The 21,018-nt window shown below is 46.9% G+C and overlaps 1 protein-coding gene across 1 annotated transcript in view; it reads right to left on the bottom strand.

Moving 5' to 3' along the window:
• The window catches only part of LOC134602504 (rho GTPase-activating protein 7-like), a 356,266-nt gene extending 335,717 nt beyond the window's left edge, over positions 1-20,549 (bottom strand). Inside the window, exon 1 of the mRNA XM_063447440.1 lies at positions 20,181-20,549. Within this exon, the coding sequence (XP_063303510.1) occupies positions 20,181-20,295 (115 nt within the window). The 5' untranslated portion in view covers positions 20,296-20,549. The remainder of the gene's footprint in view (positions 1-20,180) is intronic.
• Positions 20,550-21,018: the final 469 nt, after the last annotated feature.

Genomic DNA, 21,018 nt, shown 5'->3' on the forward strand with positions numbered 1-21,018 from the left:
CTTTGGCACTCCAGATGTTGTAGACTACATTTCCTATCATCTTGCCAGCAGTATGGGAACTGTAGTCCATAACATCTGGAGTGCTGAAGGTTGCCTATCCCTGTTGGGAATTCAAACTATAACAAAATGTGAAAAGTGTATAAGAGAAGAAATTATTCATTTTAACTATGCTTGATCGTTACAGTTGTATTTTGGCAATTACTTTTTTGTTTTTATTTTTTTACTATATTAATGTAGAAATTTGTTTCGATGGCCTTTGATATTGGAAAGCTGCATCTGTTACAGATGTTACAACACTGTTTTATGGTATTCTTTTGATGAGCATGTTAGCAGTAGTGAGCACTTGGCTCCCTCTAACACACATGCTTAGCATCTGCTTAAAATCTAGGTCATATTTCAATGACAGATAACATGTTCCTCGTTTAATTTGTTTACATGTATATAGTGCTTCCTTTTTTGCTTATGTAAAAGAATGTAATAAGTATTTCTGGGTGCCCCATAAGTTAGACATTCATAATAGACAGAATATATTTTTTATCACTTCAATCTACAGTTTGCGTGTTACACAGCACTAATCAAGTTTAAGAAATCTGATAACAGCGTGAAAATATTTCTCTATGCCAAACCATAAAATGAGTAGCTCTTATGTCAGAAAACAACTAATCTCTCTCTAATAGCATTCATATAGAAAATTTATCAGGGACTAAAAGCACTCGCAGCACCATAAAAACTATAGATCATTACAGTAGTTATGGTGCCATGAGTTTATAGATATTTCTCCCTGATTTTCTGTCAAACTTAATTAGGAGTGTTTTGATGATTAATAAAAACAATATATACATAAATAATAAATGGGATACTCCCTAGCACCCACAGTCTGTGCTCCTTTTCCGTTGCACTGATATACTGGAAACTAAGTGAGAAATTACAGATCACAATATGTGCACTCACATTTTTTTTTTTTTAAAGGTTAGAATGATTGAGAATAAAAAAACCAAACAGGGTGGAATATATACGATCATAGCCATTATAATGAGGTGTAGTGGTGAAAGCGCACCCAAACATATCCAAATTAATTGACTGAATTGCGTTGATGGCGCGAGAAGAGCAATCTAGGGAAAATCCAACTGCACTATTGAATGAGGGAGTAATTGGCCACCAGCTTCATGAATGTGAAAATATATGTATAAAAAAAAAAAAATGCTTGCACTCCTGGAGTATAGTATAGTATAAATGCCCGGTGTTGGTCAGGCACAAGATATTTAAAAAACAAGAAATTGCTGCACTCTTAGGCCTTTTATAGGATATAATAAAATAGAACTTTTAATTTACGTAATTAAAAAATTAATAAATCATTGACGTTTCAGCCCAATATGAGGGCTTTCATCAGGATGGCAGATAAAAGCCCTCATTTTGGGCTGAAACGTCGATGATTTATTCATTTTTTAATTATGTAAATTTAAAGTTCTATTTTATCATATCCTATGAAAAGCCTAAGAGTGCGGTAATATTTATAGCATTGCTTTCGTTATTTGAATTACCATACATTCATATTACTATAATATGCAGTTCTGCAAACTCAAAACAATGTTGACAGAGTTATGTTAAAGTGCAGGACAGGAAAGGTCCATTGCTACCTAAGCTTAAATTGTGGCCCTAACTACCTTTAAAAAAATAAAAATAAATCGTGTTTTATTATGACAAGAACAATACCAGATTCAAGTCCTTTTCATCTTGTTGATAGGGATGTTCTATATTACACAGTGTTTATGTCAGTGCGTTAATATGTTCAGCTGGGATAAAAGGATCATAGGTCATGGCATCACAATGATGGATAGCTCCTCCCATTCCAAATTAAACAGAAACCTAATTAAAATAAAAGGTATAAGTACTCCCAACAATTTTGTACTATAGGGGATAGGAACATATAAACTGGGGGAAGGTGGACAGGAGGGAATACCTTTATTATAATTAGGTTCCTGTCTAATTGGGGACAGGAGGAGTCAGGGGTGGACTGACAGTCTTCTGGGCCCCCGGACAAAATTAGGTCCAGGGCCCTTCGAAGACAAAATATTAAAGTAGCACTATAATATTAGAGTAGAGCCGGGCTCCCTCGGCTCTGGGGAATTCTCCTTCCTCTGCCGACGTCAGATTCGAATGCGCATTCGCGGCAAGAGCCGCGCACGCATTCAAACCGCCCATAGGAAAGCATTACTAAATGCTTTCCTATGGACGTCCAGCTTGTCTTCTCGCTGTGATTTTCACAGTGAGAATCGCGGAAGCGCCTCTAACGAACTGTCAGTGAGACCGCCACTAGAAGCTGGATTAACCCTTAGTGAAACATAGCAGTTTCACTGAAACTACTATGTTTTCAGCTGCAGGGTTAAAACTAGAGGAACCTGGCACCCAGACCACTTCATTGAGCTGAAGTGGTCTGGGTGCCTATAGTGGTCCTTTAAGGACTAAGTAAATGTTAAAAAGAATTTTAAAGTAAGTAGTCAAACCGTGTGAGAACAGTTGGACAACTTACCTGGGGTCTGCTGGGACATGAGGCTGTAGTAGGGCATAGGAGCAGTGGTGTGTGTGAGTGGTGCAGTGTGTGTGAAAGGTTCAGTGTGTGTGTGTGTGTGGGGGGGGGTGTAGTGAGTGAATGTGTAGGGTGTGTGTGTGTTTTGGCAGTGTATGTGTGTATGGGGGGCAGTGTGTGAATGTGTATGGTGTGGGGGCAGTGTGTGTATGGGGAGGGCAGTGTGTGGGGTCAGTGTATGTGTGGGCTGGCCGTGTGTGTGTATGGTGTATATATAGGTGGGCAGTGTGTGTGTGTGTGTGTATATATGGGTGGGCAGTGTATGTGTATATATGGGTGGGCAGTGTATGTGTATATATGGGTGGGCAGTGTATGTGTATATATGGGTGGACAGTGTATGTGTATATATGGGTGGGCAGTGTATGTGTATATATGGGTGGACAATGTGTGTGTATATATGGGTGGACAATGTGTGTGTATATATGGGTGGGCAATGTGTGTGTATATATGGGTGGGCAGTGTATGTGCATATATGGGTGGGTAGTGTATGCAGTGTGTGTATATGTGTGGGCAGCGTATGCAGTCGGTGTGTATATAACGGTGGGCAGTGTATGTAGTGTGTGTGTATATATATTGGTGGGCAGTGTATGTAGTGTGTGTATATCAATGGGTGGGCAGTGTATGTGTGTGTGTGTGTGTGTATATGGTTGGGCAGTGTGTGTGTATATGGGTGGGCAGTGTATGTGTATATATGGGTGGGCAGTGTATGTGTATATATGGGTGGGCAATGTGTGTGTATATATGGGTGGGCAGTGTGTGTGTATATATGGGTGGGGAGTGTATGCAGTGTGTGTATATGTGTGGGCAGCGTATGCAGTGTGTGTATATGTGTGGGCAGCGTATGCAGTCGGTGTGTATATAACGGTGGGCAGTGTATGTAGTGTGTGTGTATATATATTGGTGGGCAGTGTATGTAGTGTGTGTATATCAATGGGTGGGCAGCGTATGCAGTCGGTGTGTATATAACGGTGGGCAGTGTATGTAGTGTGTGTGTATATATATTGGTGGGCAGTGTATGTAGTGTGTGTATATCAATGGGTGGGCAGTGTCTGCAGTGTGTGTGTGTATATATATGGGTGGGCAGTGTGTGCGTGTATATATGAGTGTGCAGTGTATGCGTATATATGGGTGGGCAGTGTGTGTATGTATATATATATATATGTATGTGGGCAGTGTATGTATATGGATGGGCAGTGTATATATATATATATATATATATATATATATATATATGGGTGGGCAGTGTATATATAGGTGGGCAGTGTATATATATATATATGGGTGGGCAGTGTATATATATATATGGGTGGGCAGTGTATATATATATGGGTGGGCAGTGTATATGTATATGGGTGGGCAGTGTATGTACATGGGTGGGCAGTATATATGTATATATGGGTGGGCAGTGTGTGTATATGGGTGGGCAGTGTGTGTATATGGGTGGGCAGTGTGTGTATATGGGTGGGCAGTGTGTGTGTATATGGGTGGGCAGTGTATGTGTATGGGTGGGCAGTGTATGTGTATGGGTGGGCAGTGTATGTGTATGGGTGGGCAGTGTATGTGTATGTGGGGGCAGTGTATGTGTATGTGGGGGCAGTGTGAGTATGTGGGGGCAGTGTGAGTATGTGGGGGCAGTGTGAGTATGTGGGGGCAGTGTGAGTATGTGGGGGCAGTGTGTGTATGTGGGGGCAGTGTGTATATATGGTTGGGCAGTGTATGTGTATGGGTGGGCAGTATATGTATATGGGTGGGCAGTATATGTATGGGGGGGCAGTGTGTGTATGGGGGGGCAGTGTGTGTATGGGGGGCAGTGTGTGTATGGGGGGCAGTGTGTGTATGGGGGGGCAGTGTGTGTATATGGGGGGGCAGTGTGTGTATGGGGGGCAGTGTGTGTATGGGGGGGGCAGTGTGTGTATGGGGGGGGCAGTGTGTGTATGTATGTGGGGGGGCAGTGTGTGTATGGGGGGCAGTGTGTGCATGGGGGGGCAGTGTGTGCATGGGGGGGGCAGTGTGTGCATGGGGGGGGGCAGTGTGTGCATGGGGGGGGGGCAGTGTGTGCATGGGGGGGGGGCAGTGTGTGTATGGGGGGGGGGGGGGCAGTGTGGGCCTGCTTACCTGTAAAATCTGATGTTTTCTCCCTCCATCTCCTGAAGCAGCACTTGTCAGGCCAGGCTCCTCTTCTCACCCTCCATCCATGCTGTGAGTGCTCCGTGTGAGAGGGAAGCAGCGGGTGATGTCACTTCCTGCCCCCCTCCCATCCTCACACGGAGCACTGAGCAGGCAGAGAGAGATAGAGGAGACCTGGCAGTGAGAGGGCCAGGTCTCTCACTGAATGATGGGGGGAGGTATTAGCAAATTGATGGGTTTCAGGGGCCCTTCGACTCATTATGGGCCCCCTGCAACCTTCTTACAGCACTTTCTTTAACTTCCTTCTACTGTGGAGATCTTTGATCTCCACAGCAGAAGCATGGCTGTGCTCCCGGGCCCCTGACTGACTCGGGCCCTCGGTCAGTGACCGATCTGCCCGACCTATCAGTCCGCCCCTGGGAGGAGTTACCCATTGTTGTGCTGCCATGGATATAGCCAGGAAACACACACACACATAATATTATGTGTATATTACACATACATACATATATTATATACACAAACACACACATAATTACATAGAGTTTATATTTGTAATAATACATTTAGATTCAAGTTGAGTTAAAAATAACGAAATAAAACGTCACTTTATGAAGATTCAAAATGACCAAAAAAAGAAAAATACAAATAATATATAGATATTATACAGATATGCAAAAAGCATGATCTCTCTCTCTTTACTTCATTCCTGGTAGAATAATTGCTGAAAGCGTTCAAAAAAAAAAAAATATTACACATCGATCATATACAGAATTCCAAAAGAGAAAAAGTCAGGAATTTTTTAGATATGTTTCTCATTATAAATTTGTGTTTACCAATTCCATGAGAAACCTAAAAAGTGGTTGAAATCATTATACTATTATGGAATAACCAGAGGGAAAGCAATCTTGCTGTCTCTTGGGACAGACCGGAGGAAAGAGAAGGGGAGGGGAATAAAAAGCAGCACGTGTGGCCAGCACAAGAATTAATACATATTCTAGTGTTCTGTCATAAAGTGATGGGAGACACATCTGTAACATCTTTATAAAATACTAATTTACATAAAAAAAAAAAAAAAGGTACAGCTAAAAAAAAAAAAAAGAAAAGTAACAGCACATCATAAAATAAACAAATGCAGCTTGTCACTTCATATCTCCGAACATAGGGGGGTATGCAAAGCAGGATGTGGATGTGGGAGTCTAAAGGGGGCAGGTCAACGACACAACCTCTGTCAAGGGCACTGTCTAAAAGGGGGAAGGGGCATATCAACAGGCTGACAGCCAACCACAGAACAGACCCATAATGGGCAGACTACGCACAAAGTGCTGTTACAGTATATTACTCATGCTCTTAGTGCCATTAGCAGAGAGTAGACACTTCTAATTATGTGCCCATGCTACACGAGAAACAATTCCCTGATGTCCCCAAAAGTGGGACACTGTTCCAACAGACTCCGGACAGCTGGCAGGCCTGTACCTTTATGCATGCCTCTCAACATGGATATGAATGTAGGACAGTGTGTTATGAGGTGGTGTGGCAATTACACTATAAGGGGAGAGCTGTCTACGAAAGGAGTGGTGCAGTCCAAAAAATGGCCCCCTCAAGGAAACCACTTCAAAAAGCACTTCTAAATCTTTCACACAATGGTGTATTTTGGATTTGTGCTGCCCTAGGCAGGACAGTGGTCGGACACCCCTTCACCCCATTTTTACATTTTCCCCACCCAATCCTATCAAGGCCGCACTTTGACTGACAGGCACTTTCTTACTGATGCATTCACGGACATACACTCACTAAAAAATACAGTCATTGGCACACATACTGTTTAACCAACACACACTTTCACTGATGGACAGACAGGCAGGCAGACACACTTTCATATACACTGACAATGACACACACACACACACACACTTACACACTCTGACAGACACACACTATTACTCAGACACACACTCACTGACAGATGCATACACTCACTGACAGACACACTGAAAAACAATGACATACACACACACACTCACTGATTTGACACACTCTGACAGACACACACTATTACTCAGACACACTTATTGACTAACACATACACACACACTTCCCCCAAAACTCACAAATTATTATTTTTATTTTTTTTTTAATTGAAATCCACCCAGCCTTCCTTTGAGAGCTGGAGTGGATTACTCTGTGGTCCAGTGGGGCTGCTGTGCAGGCAGGCAGAGTAGGCAGCGAGGGAGCTCTAATCTTCTTGCTGAGCTCCCTCGCGCACCGCTTAGTGATGTCGGGAGCCGGAGTGCTCCGGCTCCCGGCTTCATTAGAGCGGCGCGCGATTTGGTACCCTTATGTGAAATTGTCCTAAATAGGGCGCTGCTTAGTAAATCACACTGTCATTTACCCATACATGGACAGAGTCACAAACATGGTTATTAACCCATAAATGAACAGTAATTTGCTCACACGTGCACACTGTGAAAAGCCATTTACACATAAATGCACACAGTCCAGCCCAGGCGTGCACAATTATTTGCCCATACACGCACACAGTCAAATGCCATATACCTATGTGTGCAGTGTAGCTAATTTGGTGTGCTGAGCAGAGCAATCTCACATAAGGGTGTCAAACTATGAAAGCCATCTGCTAAACAGCACAACATATGTCCACATTTCTGAAAATTCTTACACAAATTTCAGTTAATTCCAAATTAGTAAAACTAAATTTGGACTAAACTAATTTTGGAATTACCAAAATAAAACCGAATCAAATTGTTTCCCCCTGCACTTATCTATCCTTTAATACTTTAGGTGAAACATACAAAACACATTTTTTCCATAGTCTGTACGACCACCCACAATGAATTTCCATGAAAACCCAGATGAAAAGAGATATCGTGGCATCTGCAAAACTGGAGACCGTCTCCCAAAAATTGGATGAATGGGGGTTGTTCCAGACCTGAATTAACCGAGGGCGAATATATGAAATATATAGTTTTCTTCTATCCCATTTCTCAAATATCTTTCTTTCGGATGCAGATTAGTGGGTGAAGGTACGTTCTTGTTTCAGGATTATTTACTATACTCAAAATTGTAGCAAATTATAATAAATAACAAACCTGAGACAAAAATAGCTCCAACTCAGCGCTGGTAACAGCCTACAATTTAGATTTTATTTGCCAACATTCAGATTAGTAAATATCACAATTATTGTATTTATTGACTCACAAAACGGATTTATAAATTAATACTGGTACTAAACCGATTCTAACGGCCCACAGTAGCTTGAAGGCAGGTAACCCTTAATGGGACACTATAGTCACCTGAACAACTTTAGCTTAACCCCTTAAGGACCAAACTTCTGGAATAAAAGGGGATCATGACGTGTCACACATGTCATGTGTCCTTAAGGGGTTAATGAAGCAGTTTTGGTGTATAGAACATGCCCCTGCAGCCTCACTGCTCAATCCTCTGCCAATTAGGAGTTAAATCCCTTTGTTTATGAACCCTAGTCACACCTCCCTGCATGTGACTTGCACAGCCTTCCATAAACACTTCCTGTAAAGAGAGCCCTATTTAGGCTTTCTTTATTGCAAGTTCTATTTGATTAAGATTGTCTTATCCCCTGCTATGTTAATAGCTTGCAAGATCTCCTGTATGTGATTAAAGTTCAATTTAGAGATTGAGATACAATTATTTAAAGGTAAATTACATCTGTTTGAGAGTTTTTTCATGCAGGCTCTGTCAATCATAGCCAGGGGAGGTGTGGCTAGGGCTGCATAAACAGAAACAAAGTGATTTAACTCCTAAATGACTGAATTGAGCAGTGAAATTGCAGGGGAATGATCTATACACTAAAACTGCTTTATTTAGCTAAAGTAATTTAGGTGACTATAGGGTTCCTTTAACCTTAAGCCACCCAAACTGTAACTATGCTGCTCTACTTTATTTTATTTTGATGCAGCAAAGTCTCATCACTGTGCACAAACGAGATATTTACAAAAGTGTGCATTTTCTATTTTCTACTTTCAAAGTAAATTTCTAATTTTCCCACACATTTCTACATTTGGCCACAATAACTGTACCGAAAACAAGGACGATAAAGAAAATTATTCCAACATTGTTATTTTGGCTTAATCGCAAAATAAATTCATGTTTGCAGGCTGTATAGAAATCCACTGTTTTTGCCCACCGACAGCAAAAACAGTCAGTGGGCAATGAGTTAAAATATTAAATCAAAAGTTTAATAATTTTAATAGAAAATATATAACATTGTAAATGCATTTTATAGCATCCACTTTTATGGTTTCATTGTTGGGATATTATATAGTCCTCTACAAGTTTGTTATGTAAATGGTGCTAAGGAAAATTTCTGCAATGCATTAGCTTGTATTAGAATTGACCACAATCAGCCTGAAGATTCAGTTCAACATTCCATTGAACTAAATTTGTACCATTTGGAGAAGAAAGAGCGAGCGAGTGTGTGGTATTCCAAATGTGGCTATTTAATTCAAATGCTTGCAATTTGTCTAAATCTTAATACTTTTGTAGTATTTATAATATGTGGTATATTATTTTGTCGGAATAATGCTATTTTGTTCCTTGGTGAATAATAGAAAACGTCTGATAAACAGTTTTTTTTTGCATGTTTATTATTTCACGTACCTACCTTGTTATGGTTATCTGTTTCCCACTATGTAATTATATACATGTGCTGATTCTAGAGTTGCTGTTCTAATCTGTAATATGATACACATTAGCCTTAATGTAAACACACAACATAAACATCACAGACATGTGGTTTCTCACATAAACCAAAGCCATTCTTCGAAAGGGGAACTATTCTGTGTCGGTCTCTAATTTCCACCACGTTTTTGGCAATTAGTTACAATCTTAAATGGGGATCATATCTATATTAACAATAATTACCAAATTCAAAATTAAAATCCCAATTACAAAACTAAGCATGAGCTGATCTTGGGGGGGGGGGGGGGGGGGAACCAAAACAATATTTTAGCCTTGATTTTGACTTTTAGTTTAGTGCCCTGAAAGTAGAACGTTTAACAGGTTTATTTACTAAGTTTTAATTCACTGGAATTCAGAGTGAATTTCAAATGAAAGGCTTTACCAGATAAATTGTTCCAGTCAGCTATGCTTAAAGTTTGGCTATTTCGAGTCTAAAATGTTAAATCACTTTGAAGTCCTGCTATTCGCACTTAGTAGATAACTTGAAAAAAGTAAAGGGATAATGGGCTGACTTACCAATAAGTGCCTCTTCAATAAGTCAAATAATAAAGGCTGGTTCATATTTTACACTGGTAATAACCCAACCATAGCATAAGATCATTGACATGTTACATGAATTTTGGAATCAGGATGACCATATCCATCGTGTTTTCCTTTAAAAATATCACTTTACATGGCTGGGTGGGCAGTACATGAAAAGTGGTGGGATCAGGTCTGGACCAGTGGACCGCAATAACCATGGGCCGAGGCCGGCGGGTAAGATCAAAGTATCTCCCCTGCCAACCCATGCAGGGCGGCGGGCGCTATGCCAGGTTCATCTTCTCGCAAGGTCGGCGCATTGCCAAGGTTACCGTGGCATAACTCCGATCTCGCAAGAGTGAACTCTAACCTTACTCGCTGCAGGCTAGAGTTCACTCACCACTAGGACCACCAGGGATTGCAGCTCCCTAGGCAGATGTAATAAGGGAGGGGAAACAAAGTAGGTCACATACACATAATATATCCCCTATATGCACACACTGCATTTTTCACATGCACCCTCAATCCCCTTTTGCACACACTAGATCCCCTGTAAGCAAACACACAATGCGCATTGGGCCTATCGTGTATGTGTGTAGGGGTTTTAAACAGTGGCATTTAGGAAACGTAGTGTGTTTGCTTACAGAGGATCTAGTGTGTACAAAGGGGATTGAGAGGAGACACCAGAGACAGGTCACAAGCAAACACAGCGCAAGCATGTTAATACATTTGCTTGCGCTGTGCAAAATACAGAGCTTTTTTCTCATATGAGAGCTCTTCAGCAGAGCGCTTCACATTGAACCAACATGCTCACTTTGAAAGGGGGTGTGTTTGTCATTGGTGATGACAAAACAAACTCTCTCTGGCCCAGCCCCCTTCTCAGTGGGCCACTGTAATGCAAAAGTGCATGGGCCAATTTTTTTTCTCAGCCCTGATGTGAGTAATGTAATTTGCTGGAAATGAGCAATTAAATCAATCAATGTAGGTCTTCAGGATTCTTATTTGATTTTGCTCCTGCAGCATATGGAAGCTACATACAATATCCATATACTGTGTATTTGCATAAATAGTCATTGGAGTCCAGTCAGTGATTAAACGACCGGCGGTTTATCCAGTGCAAGTGGACCAGGGCCCCAGAGGGTTTGGGGATTTTCCGCTACTATTTGGAGGGAGAAGAAGCCAGTAGTTGCTGCCGAACAAGAGAGAGGAAGACAGGGCCACACAGGAAAGATCATTTGGAGCCTTGGTGCACTGCAGCCTGCATGGGGCTCTCGAGGCAGATAAGGAGCCAGAGTGGAGATTTTGCCATCCATGTGTAGTGTACCATGAGCTGGCTGGCATCATGGGTGAGGTGAACGGTTACTCGCCAGTGCCAGCCCACTGCCAGGTTACTGAAGTGGGGTGGAAAGGACGGGATTAAGGATTGGGGCCTTGACAGGAGGCAATAGGGGGCCCAGGAAGAGAAGCAGAGGCAGTATCTGGCAGAGACTACTACTGCCAGATTGTGTGAATGACAGTCAACTCATTCATGATTTCTACTACTGGGGAAACAGACTTCACCTAGAGCCATTCTGCACATTAGATCAGTCTCTCCAGTCTCCAACCAACCACAGCCAGATCCCACTGGACCCCAAGGAAGTCACCTCCCTGAACCATAAAAGTATGGAAACCGGAAGCTAAAACATGTAGATTAGAACTGTGTGAGTATCTGTGTGCATCATTCCCTACAAAAGCCAGCACTACACACAAATACACCACTGCATTCAAATGTCAAAACTACACATAAATGCATCTCTACAAACACCAAGACGACACACTAGCACCCCTCTGCATTTTACTTCAAAGACTATACACAGAAACAACCATGTAGTCAAATGCCAAGACTACTCGCAAACACACCCCTGCAGTCAAATACCAACACAACACAACACACAAATACACCACTCCATTCAGATGGCTACAGTACAAACACCCAATTGTACCCAAACACCAACACTACTCACAGATATAGCCCTGCATGCTTGCATTCAAACACTGCTCACAAATACAACCTTGCAAAATAGGCAAATGGTAGATCCCTAGCTGGCAAAGTATCAAAGAGTTGTTCAACAGTTAAATATCTTTGTGCCACTATTGTGCTAGTGGAGCCCCAAAATAATTTCTTGCACGCACCATGGCCCTGTCATTGATTCTGCTATCAAATCCAGTAAAACAGACAGTCATAAATGGAATGCCAACTACTGGGTACCTTACAGAGTTCAGAGTTAAACATAATGCCAATATTCTTTAATTGCTTGAAGATAATCATCATCTCATATTGTAGCCCCAAGGAGCCAAAGCGCAGCTTAGCGGAGGAGGGCCTTGACAGGGGTTAGGAGGCGGGCTTAGGAGGAGCCGGCCAGGACTGGGTGGTTGTGGGTAATAGGGCTGGTCTACTTAAATAGGCAGCCATTTTAGGCAGAGCACATTTAATTTCTTACCTAGCCGAGTTTGTGTGCACCCTGGTGTTCACTGCTTTTCTGGGTGAGGTTTTCCCCTTTTTGTCTCCTCTGCAGGGCCATGGAAGACGTGGAGAGGTTGCTGGCTGGAATCCGGACGGCGGCGCTGCGACAGGACGCGGGCTGGGTTCGGGCCCAACTGGACCAGATCCTGACGGCGGCGGCGGAGAGGGATGGCGGCGGAGAGAGGCCACAACGGGCCAGGAGGCCCCCACGGCGTCTGAGTCCTGGATCGGGACTGGAGGATGGAGGTGTCGGCGGAATGGAGGCCGCGGGCGGAAGCGGCACGTACAGCAGGCCCGCGGACGCCGTGGTTGAGGCCCCGCCTCCCGCGGCGCGGGCCTAGGCGAGGTGCTTCCCGGCGGGTGGCGGCTGCGGAGGCTGGCGGTGCGCACCCCGGACCGGGTAGGGTGGCACCCGGCGTGCGGCTGAAGAACGGCCCTCCCCAGGGCCTGGCCCGTCTGGGATGCAGCCCGGGAGGGCACCCACTACACTGGAGGCCGGGAAGGACAGGGCCCAGGGCAGGACGGCCCGGAGAGGGCCCCTGGCGAGCCGGAAGCAGCAGGCAAGTGCTGGGGATCCTCAAGGGGCCCCCCATGATGTGGCTGGCATTAAGGGTACTCGGGGGAAGGACAGGGCCCAGGCTGTAGGGGACAAGGGGGGTCGGGCTTCCCTTAAGAGACTGGTAGTGGGGGGATGGGGGGCCGGTTAGCCGAGGGCAGAAGGTGGCAGGGGGTGGCCGGAGAAGGGGAGGTAGGAGAGGAAGGCAGGCAGAGGGCTCTTCCCCCTGGTAGGTCAGGGGGTTTGTCTAGGAGGGCTGGACAGGGGGTAGTGGGGGTTCGGGGGGGGAAACGTAGGGGCAGTTTTTCAGGGCGCAGTGGGGGTAGTTCAGGGGCTGAGAGGGGGTCGGCCCAGTGTTAGGTCGGGTTCCGGGTCTAGCAGTGGGAGTCCCTCCCCAGTTAGGTGCGCTAGGGCCGGTAGGCATTTCGAGAGGCGGCGACGTCGATCTTCATCTAGTGGGTCCGCGGGAGGTAGGGGGGGGTCCCCCAGGCATGGTCGACGGGGGCAGGTTTTAGGTGGTGTCGGTAGGAGTCGTAGCCCGCGGGGTGTGGCCCCTGGGAAGCAGCGACAGGACAGCGGGTGCCGGGAGGCCTTGGTGGTCGGCAGGCGCTCCCTGGGTCGGGACGGGAGGGCTGCTGGGGAACAGTGCACCCTGCCCAGGACTTCTTCTCCTCGTTTCAGGTCACGGAGCCGCTCTTCATCAGTGTTCAGGAGGCACCGGGTGAGCTCCCCGGTTGGCGGGACTTCAGTGGACGTTGCCATTCGTGGAAGCACAGCAGTTCCCATCGCAGCCCCGAGCGCTTCCGGTTCTGGGGGCTTGGCCGGTGAGTCCAACGGATCATTGCACTCAGACACACTAATACAAACACTACAATCACTGCTCCACTCATTGGGGGCGGGGGGTGATTCAGGGGTGAGCGTTGGGCAGGTGTGGGCACAGGGGGTAGCGGCTAGTGGGCCTGGGGCGGGGCCCCCGGCGGCGCCGGCACACAGTGTAGAGGCAGGGGCCGCACCCGGCCCTGGAGATGCTGGGAACGAGCGGGCGGAACTGACTGGGGGGGTGTCGGATGCGGCAAGGCAGCACGCATACGTCTCGTTTGCCGGCCCGCTCGGGGTCCACCTTAAACAGGAGGTGAAAGACAAGATCTGGAAGGGGGAGTACTTAGAGATCTTCTCTCTCCTTCCCTTGGAGGAATTTATTGACCTCAAGGAGGAAGATAAAAAAGATGAGAAGAAGGAGGAAGAGGAGAAGCGGAAGAAGTATCGCAAGATACCGAAATCCTTTGGGAACTGGTTAAGGGCGTTTTGCGTCTTGGCCAGCGTGATAGGGGAAAAGTCACCGGGCGTCTGCTCTTCCCTATTCTGCTACTTGGACGGGATTTGGGAGGCATACCGCACCTATGGCGGGCTGGCATGGTGGCGGTATGACTAGCAGTTCCGACAGCGGTTGGCGGCTAATCCGGGTATGAGGTGGGACCAGATGGACCTGCCTCTCTGGATGAAGCTGATGATGGCGCAGAAGGCGCAGCACTTTCAGCATGCGGCTGGCGCGAAAGGACAGTCCGCCTCGTCGGCCGCCTCGCAAAAGGGACTCTGCTGGCTGTTCAATGAAGGCCAATACAAATGGGGTGCTTCCTGCCGATTTAAGCATGAATGCTCCGGCTGCGGGGGGGCACATGGGCTGCAGCGCTGCTTCAAGAAAGGTAAGTCCGGGGGATCGGGAGCCGGGTCCGCGGTTGGCGGTGGTGGGGCTTCCGCTGCCCAGGGGACTAACCCCAGTGAGGCTAGACGCGATGGAGCCATGGCTAAGCCGCTACGGTAATAGGGCGGACGCCGAGCTCCTCAGGGCCGGGTTCGGGCAGGGTTTCTATATCCCGTTCCAGGCTAGAGAGAGCATGGGGCACCCGCGCAACCTGAAATCGGTGGCGGAATTTCCAGGGGTGGTGCGGGACAAGCTGGGTAAGGAAGTTATGTTGGGTAGGATGGCTGGGCCGTTTCCGGTACCGCCGATGGAGGGCCTTCGGGTCTCCCCTCTTGGTGTGGTCCCTAAGAAGGAGCCCGGGAAGTTTCGTCTCATTCACCACCTGTCGTACCCTAAGGGCGGGTCAGTTAACGATGACATTGATAAGGAGCTGTGCTCGGTCTCTTATGCATCATTCGACCAGGCGGTCGAGCTGGTGAAGAAGGCTGGGCGTGGGGCTCTTATGGCAAAGGTTGACATTGAAGCGGCTTTTCGGCTGCTCCCTGTCCACCCGGCGTGTCATCACCTGCTGGGGTGTTTTTTCGAAGGGGGCTACTATGTGGATTTGTGCCTCCCCATGGGATGCTCCATTTCTTGCTCCTATTTCGAAAAGTTTAGTTCTTTTCTTGAATGGGTGGTGCGGGTTGAGGCCGGGGACAGGGCGGTGGTACATTACTTGGATGATTTTTTCTGTGTGGGGCCGGCTGGCTCCCCGGCTTGCCTGCACCTGCTGAGGACCATCGAATGGGTGGCTGGCCGATTTGGGGTGCCGCTAGCGGCGGAGAAGACGGAGGGCCCGACCGGGTGCCTTAGCTTCTTGGGTTTGGAGATCGATTCTGGGGGAATGCCGTCTGCCGCTGTCCAAATTGGAGGCGCTACGGTCCAAAGTGGGTGAGGTGCGGCAGGCGCGTAAGGTGACGCTCCGGCAACTGCAGTCGTTGATCGGGATGCTCAACTTCGCCTGCCGGGTGATCCCTATGGGTAGGGTGTTTAGCCGCAGCTTGTCAGCGGCTACGGCTGGGGCCCGGTCTCCACACCATTTCATACGAGTATCCTCGTCCATGCGGGCTGACTTGGGCGTGTGGGACACCTTCTTGAGGGATTTCAACGGGACGGTGTTCTTCCGACGGGAAGGCGTGTCGACAGCCGAGCTAGAGCTGTTTACTGACGCGTCGGGCAGCGTGGGGTTTGGGGCCTACTTCGGCGGGCAATGGTGCGCAGAAAAGTGGCCGGTGGCGTGGGGGCAGAGCCCCCTCATGCGTAACTTGGCCTTTCTGGAGCTGTTCCCGTTGGTGGTGGCGTTGGCCTTGTGGGGGGCTAGCTTGCGGGACCGGAAAGTGGTCTTCTTCTCGGACAACATGTCCGTGGTGCATGCGGTTAACAACCTGTCCGCAGCGTCTAGGCCAGCGGTGGCGTTGTTGCGGCGATTTGTCTTGCTGTGCATGTCCCTTAATGTGGTCTTTCGCGCGCGACATGTACCAGGGTACCTGAACGAGGTGGCTGATGCTTTGTCTCGTTTTCAGTGGTCCAGGTTCCGGACGGTGGCCCCGGAGGCGCTGGACGTGGGCCTGGCGTGCCCGGACGAGATGTGGCAGTTAGGAGCGTCATGCTTGGAGGTCTTGTGAAGGCGTCGCTCGCACCGGCCACCTGGGCCGCCTACAGTAAGGTCTGGGGTGCATGGGAGCGTTCCTGGGACGGGCTGGGGAGGCGAGCGTCAGGGGAGCCGCCGCTGGACGCCTTCCTGTGGTTCATCTTCCATTTGTTGGCAAGCGGTGCGTCTCCGGCGGTAGTGGACAGGACCATGGCGGCAATGGCCTTTTGGTTTAAGCTCCGTGGGGGGGAGGACCTTACAAAAACTTTTGTTATACGGCAGGCTCTTAAGGGCTACCGAAGGGGACGTAGGGCGCCGGACACTAGGCGCCCGGTGTCGGTACTGGGGGGTCTGATTCGGGCCTTGCCTGACATCTGCTTCAATGGGTTTGAAGTGGCTCTGTTTACGGCGGCATTCCTCCTGGCCTTTTTCGGGGCCTTCAGGATTGGTGAGTTGGTGAGTGCCTCACGGTCTGCTTCAGGGGGCATACAGGCAGCGGGGGTTCGCGTACTTGAGGGAAAGTTGGTGGTGCACCTGGCCAGGTCTAAAACTGACGTGAAAGGGGCAGGCAGGGACGTGACCCTGGGCTCCCTGCCGGGTTCGGCCTTGTGTCCAGTGGCTGCGGTGGTGCACTACTTGGAGCGGAGGCCGATAGTGGACGGGTCGTTCTTGGTGCATGCGGACGGCTCGTCGCTATCCCGCTTCCAATTCACTAAAGTTTTCCGGAAGGGCTTGGTACGACTGGGGTTGAGTGCAAGCGCCTACGGCACCCACTCATTTCGCATCGGAGCAGCCACAGAAGCTGCGCGCCTGGGACTGGGGGACGACCTGGTCAAGAGGATTGGGAGATGGGAGTCTGTCAGGTTTCGCTCTTATGTTCGTTTAGGCTTATTGGAGTGCTAGCTAGGGCGCTAGTGGGGGGAGTGGGCACTCTGTTGGGCCCGGGGGGTATTTATACTGTTCCTTTTCCTCCTTCCCCAGGTCGTGTTGCTTGGATCGTGGGCCATTCCTTCGTCTTCTCGGCCGCCAGGAGGGCTGCAGCTCGAGCGAAAGGCCAGCAGCTGGGCTTTCCAAAGGACCAGTTGACAATACAATGGCTTGGGTACAGGGGATATTGCTGGAGGGATATATGCGGGGTGGTGTTGCGGAAGGTGGCAAGCGGGGTAAGGCCCGACATGTTGGTACTACATGCGGGGGGCAACGACTTGGGCCTCATTCCGCAGCGGAGGCTAGTGAAGTGGATGAAGCAGGACCTTAACAGGCTGGTTGATCTGCTTCCCGGGGTCATGTTGGTATGGTCGGAAATGGTCCCGCGGCTGCGCTGGAGGCACGCCCGGGACTACGCGGCTTTGGATAGATGCAGGGGCAAAGTTAATAGTTTGATGGCTAGCTTTGTGAGGAAGTTGGGGGGAGTTGTGGTGAGACACGTGGAACTGGAAGGTGGTTTGCCAGGGTACTATCGCCCGGACGGCGTTCACCTGTCAGCGGTGGGCTGGGACCTGCTGAACCTGGGGCTGCAGGAGGGGATGCAAAAGGCACTCTTTCTCCGGGGTGGGGGAGCTCAGACAGCTTAAGGGGTCAAGGTCTGAGCCCGTGGCGGGTTAGGGAGCCGAGGAGGAGGAAATAGGCTCCCATGAGGAACATCACGGACATGGAAATTGTGGTCACTGGTGGTTGGTAGGTTTCGAGTCCTGGAGGTGGCTCAGAACCTGGTGGGGTAGGGGTATCCGGGTATACCCCTACCGTGGTTATTTATGGTTGGCACTTAAATGGTTATGTTGGAATAAGGTTGAAAATTGTTAAAGATATATTTATGTGTTGGTATGTTGGGGGTCATTGCCCGTTATATTAAAAGAAGGATGCGGTTGCGAGGGCGGAGTATGGGGGCAATGACCCATATTTATATGTTAAATTATTATTATTATATTTATGATTGTTATTATTGATGATAACTTATTATTATTAAACAAATGGTTAGAATGGTTAATAAAAGCTGTGGACAATTTTACCCATATACCCTAGTGTCAGTGTCTTATTGGGTTAGGGATGTGGGGTTTTTGTCCTAGGTTACGACTGCCCATATGGCGACTATACACCTGTCATGTAGCCCCAAGGAGCCAAAGCGCAGCTTAGCGGAGGAGGGCCTTGACAGGGGTTAGGAGGCGGGCTTAGGAGGAGCCGGCCAGGACTGGGTGGTTGTGGGTAATAGGGCTGGTCTACTTAAATAGGCAGCCATTTTAGGCAGAGCACATTTAATTTCTTACCTAGCCGAGTTTGTCCCGCCCACCCTCCCTTGGGTTTTTTAAGATCACTAATGGTTTCCCGTTTTGTCACAGCGGCGGGTTAGGGAGCCGAGGAGGAGGAAATAGGCTCCCATGAGGAACGTCACGGACATGGAAATTGTGGTCACTGGTGGTTGGTAGGTTTCGAGTCCTGGAGGTGGCTCAGAACCTGGTGGGGTAGGGGTATCCGGGTATACCCCTACCGTGGTTATTTATGGTTGGCACTTAAATGGTTATGTTGGAATAAGGTTGAAAATTGTTAAAGATATATTTATGTGTTGGTATGTTGGGGGTCATTGCCCGTTATATTAAAAGAAGGATGCGGTTGCGAGGGCGGAGTATGGGGGCAATGACCCATATTTATATGTTAAATTATTATCATTATATTTATGATTGTTATTATTGATGATAACTTATTATTATTAAACAAATGGTTATAATGGTTAATAAAAGCTGTGGACAATTTTACCCATATACCCTAGTGTCAGTGTCTTATTGGGTTAGGGATGTGGGGTTTTTGTCCTAGGTTACGACTGCCCATATGGCGACTATACACCTGTCATGGGATAAACACATAGGTAAGACACTAGCCCATTCAAATCATTGTAATAGATTTCACCTGCAACACAGACAAATCTTACCCACTACATCAGCCAATGGGCTGCTATTTCCTCTAAAAAACAACAAAAAACATCTATGTGCTATAAGTCACAGATTGAATTTAGTAACACTAAAACCTCCCAGGTGGGTTACTTTTCAGACTCCACCCTGCAGACTATGGTGAAGGTGATTCTAATTTACCCATTCTTCTCAAGAGAGCTGTACCCTGATTCTCAGACTTGCCTATCAGGTTTTCCTAGACATATATGGCTTCCTGATTTATGAAACGTGCCACCATGTAGTATATAGAATGGAAATCAATTCATCAGTTGAAAATGAATCCCAAATAAATTGGCTTGATTTGTTAATGATCTTCACTTCTGCAGTTAATTGCTACATACTACAGCTGAGGGCAAATATTGTACACATTACAAGGCAGCACTTTTCCTGTGCTTCCCAACAGCACGACATAGTGATAGTTCCAATAAAAGAGCGTTGATCTGGGAACTGAATTCATAGATTTTCATGCCATCGATACTATCACAGACAGTTTTCTTATTGTCACTCCAATTAAAATAATCTTGTAATTCGAAACACTACTAAATCGAGTCATTGGAATTTATTTAAAAAAAAAAAAAAGTTCATAACAGGAACTAACACAATATTATCAGTATACACAACATAGCCACCTAGGATGACTGCCTGTCATAGTCAGCTATGTGATATAATAATAAAAAAAATGAAATTAAAAAAAAAAGTGCACTGCAAAGCTAATATGACATCTATAGCGTGCTTCTATTGTATGCAAACCAAATTAAAGGGACAGCGTGCCACCAGGACAACCCTAGAACGAAACAGTGTAATTTGCCAATTGGTACGTACATGGCGTTCTCGTAAAACGATTACTACAACCAAGTGCATTAATAACAGTACATCTAACCTGATAACCTCCTCTCTCTCGCACTCTTCCAGAAGACATCCCATGCTTTGCTAGTTGAAACCTTGAGGTGTTCACTTAAGGACCTCTTCAGACGAGCTTTCCCTGGATATGCCATCTCTGTTGTAAAATCCACAGTCACTTTATCCCATTAAAATCCAGCAGTTTATAGATCCCAGTGCAATCACCAGTACTTAGAATAGTATCATACACAGAGTGATCCTTCACAGTGCAATCTCCTGTGTAACACACCCCTCTCTCTCGTTCTCAGAAAACCTCCACTCAAAACGGTTTGGGGTCAAGCCAGGCTGGAAAGGAAATAACAGCCCACTTGGGTCCCCCCCGCTTTGTAGCATAACACAGCACTGCCTCTACCCTGACAACTTCTATAAACATAATGATTTCTCTTCCAATCTTAGTGGTAAATAGGGTATAATGCATCCAGCCACAATGGCATTAAAGACAACATGAACATTCTTTGCCTAACTTCTCCTTTTCTATTAAGTTTCTTCTCAACTTCCTTCATTCTACGTTTACATGCCAGTATATTTTCTATATAGTAAATGCTTAAAATTAAAACTGTGCTTTAGGGGTTAACTGCAGCCCCCTTACTCCTCTGTCCCCATTCATAAACATGTCAATTGATAAAAAAATATCTGCATTTTTATGAATTCATTTGGGAACATGCCCTAGCTGTAAAACTGACAACCACAGAGGATCCTGGTTCTGTTCACTCCAGGGTGGATAGAAATCGACTATTTAACCCCTTAAGGACACATGACATGTGTGACATGTCATGATTCCCTTTTATTCAAGAAGTTTGGTCCTTAAGGGGTTAAAT

This window comes from Pelobates fuscus, chromosome 3 (genome assembly GCF_036172605.1).
Source record: "Pelobates fuscus isolate aPelFus1 chromosome 3, aPelFus1.pri, whole genome shotgun sequence".
In the NCBI taxonomy this organism is placed as follows: Eukaryota; Metazoa; Chordata; class Amphibia; order Anura; family Pelobatidae; genus Pelobates; species Pelobates fuscus.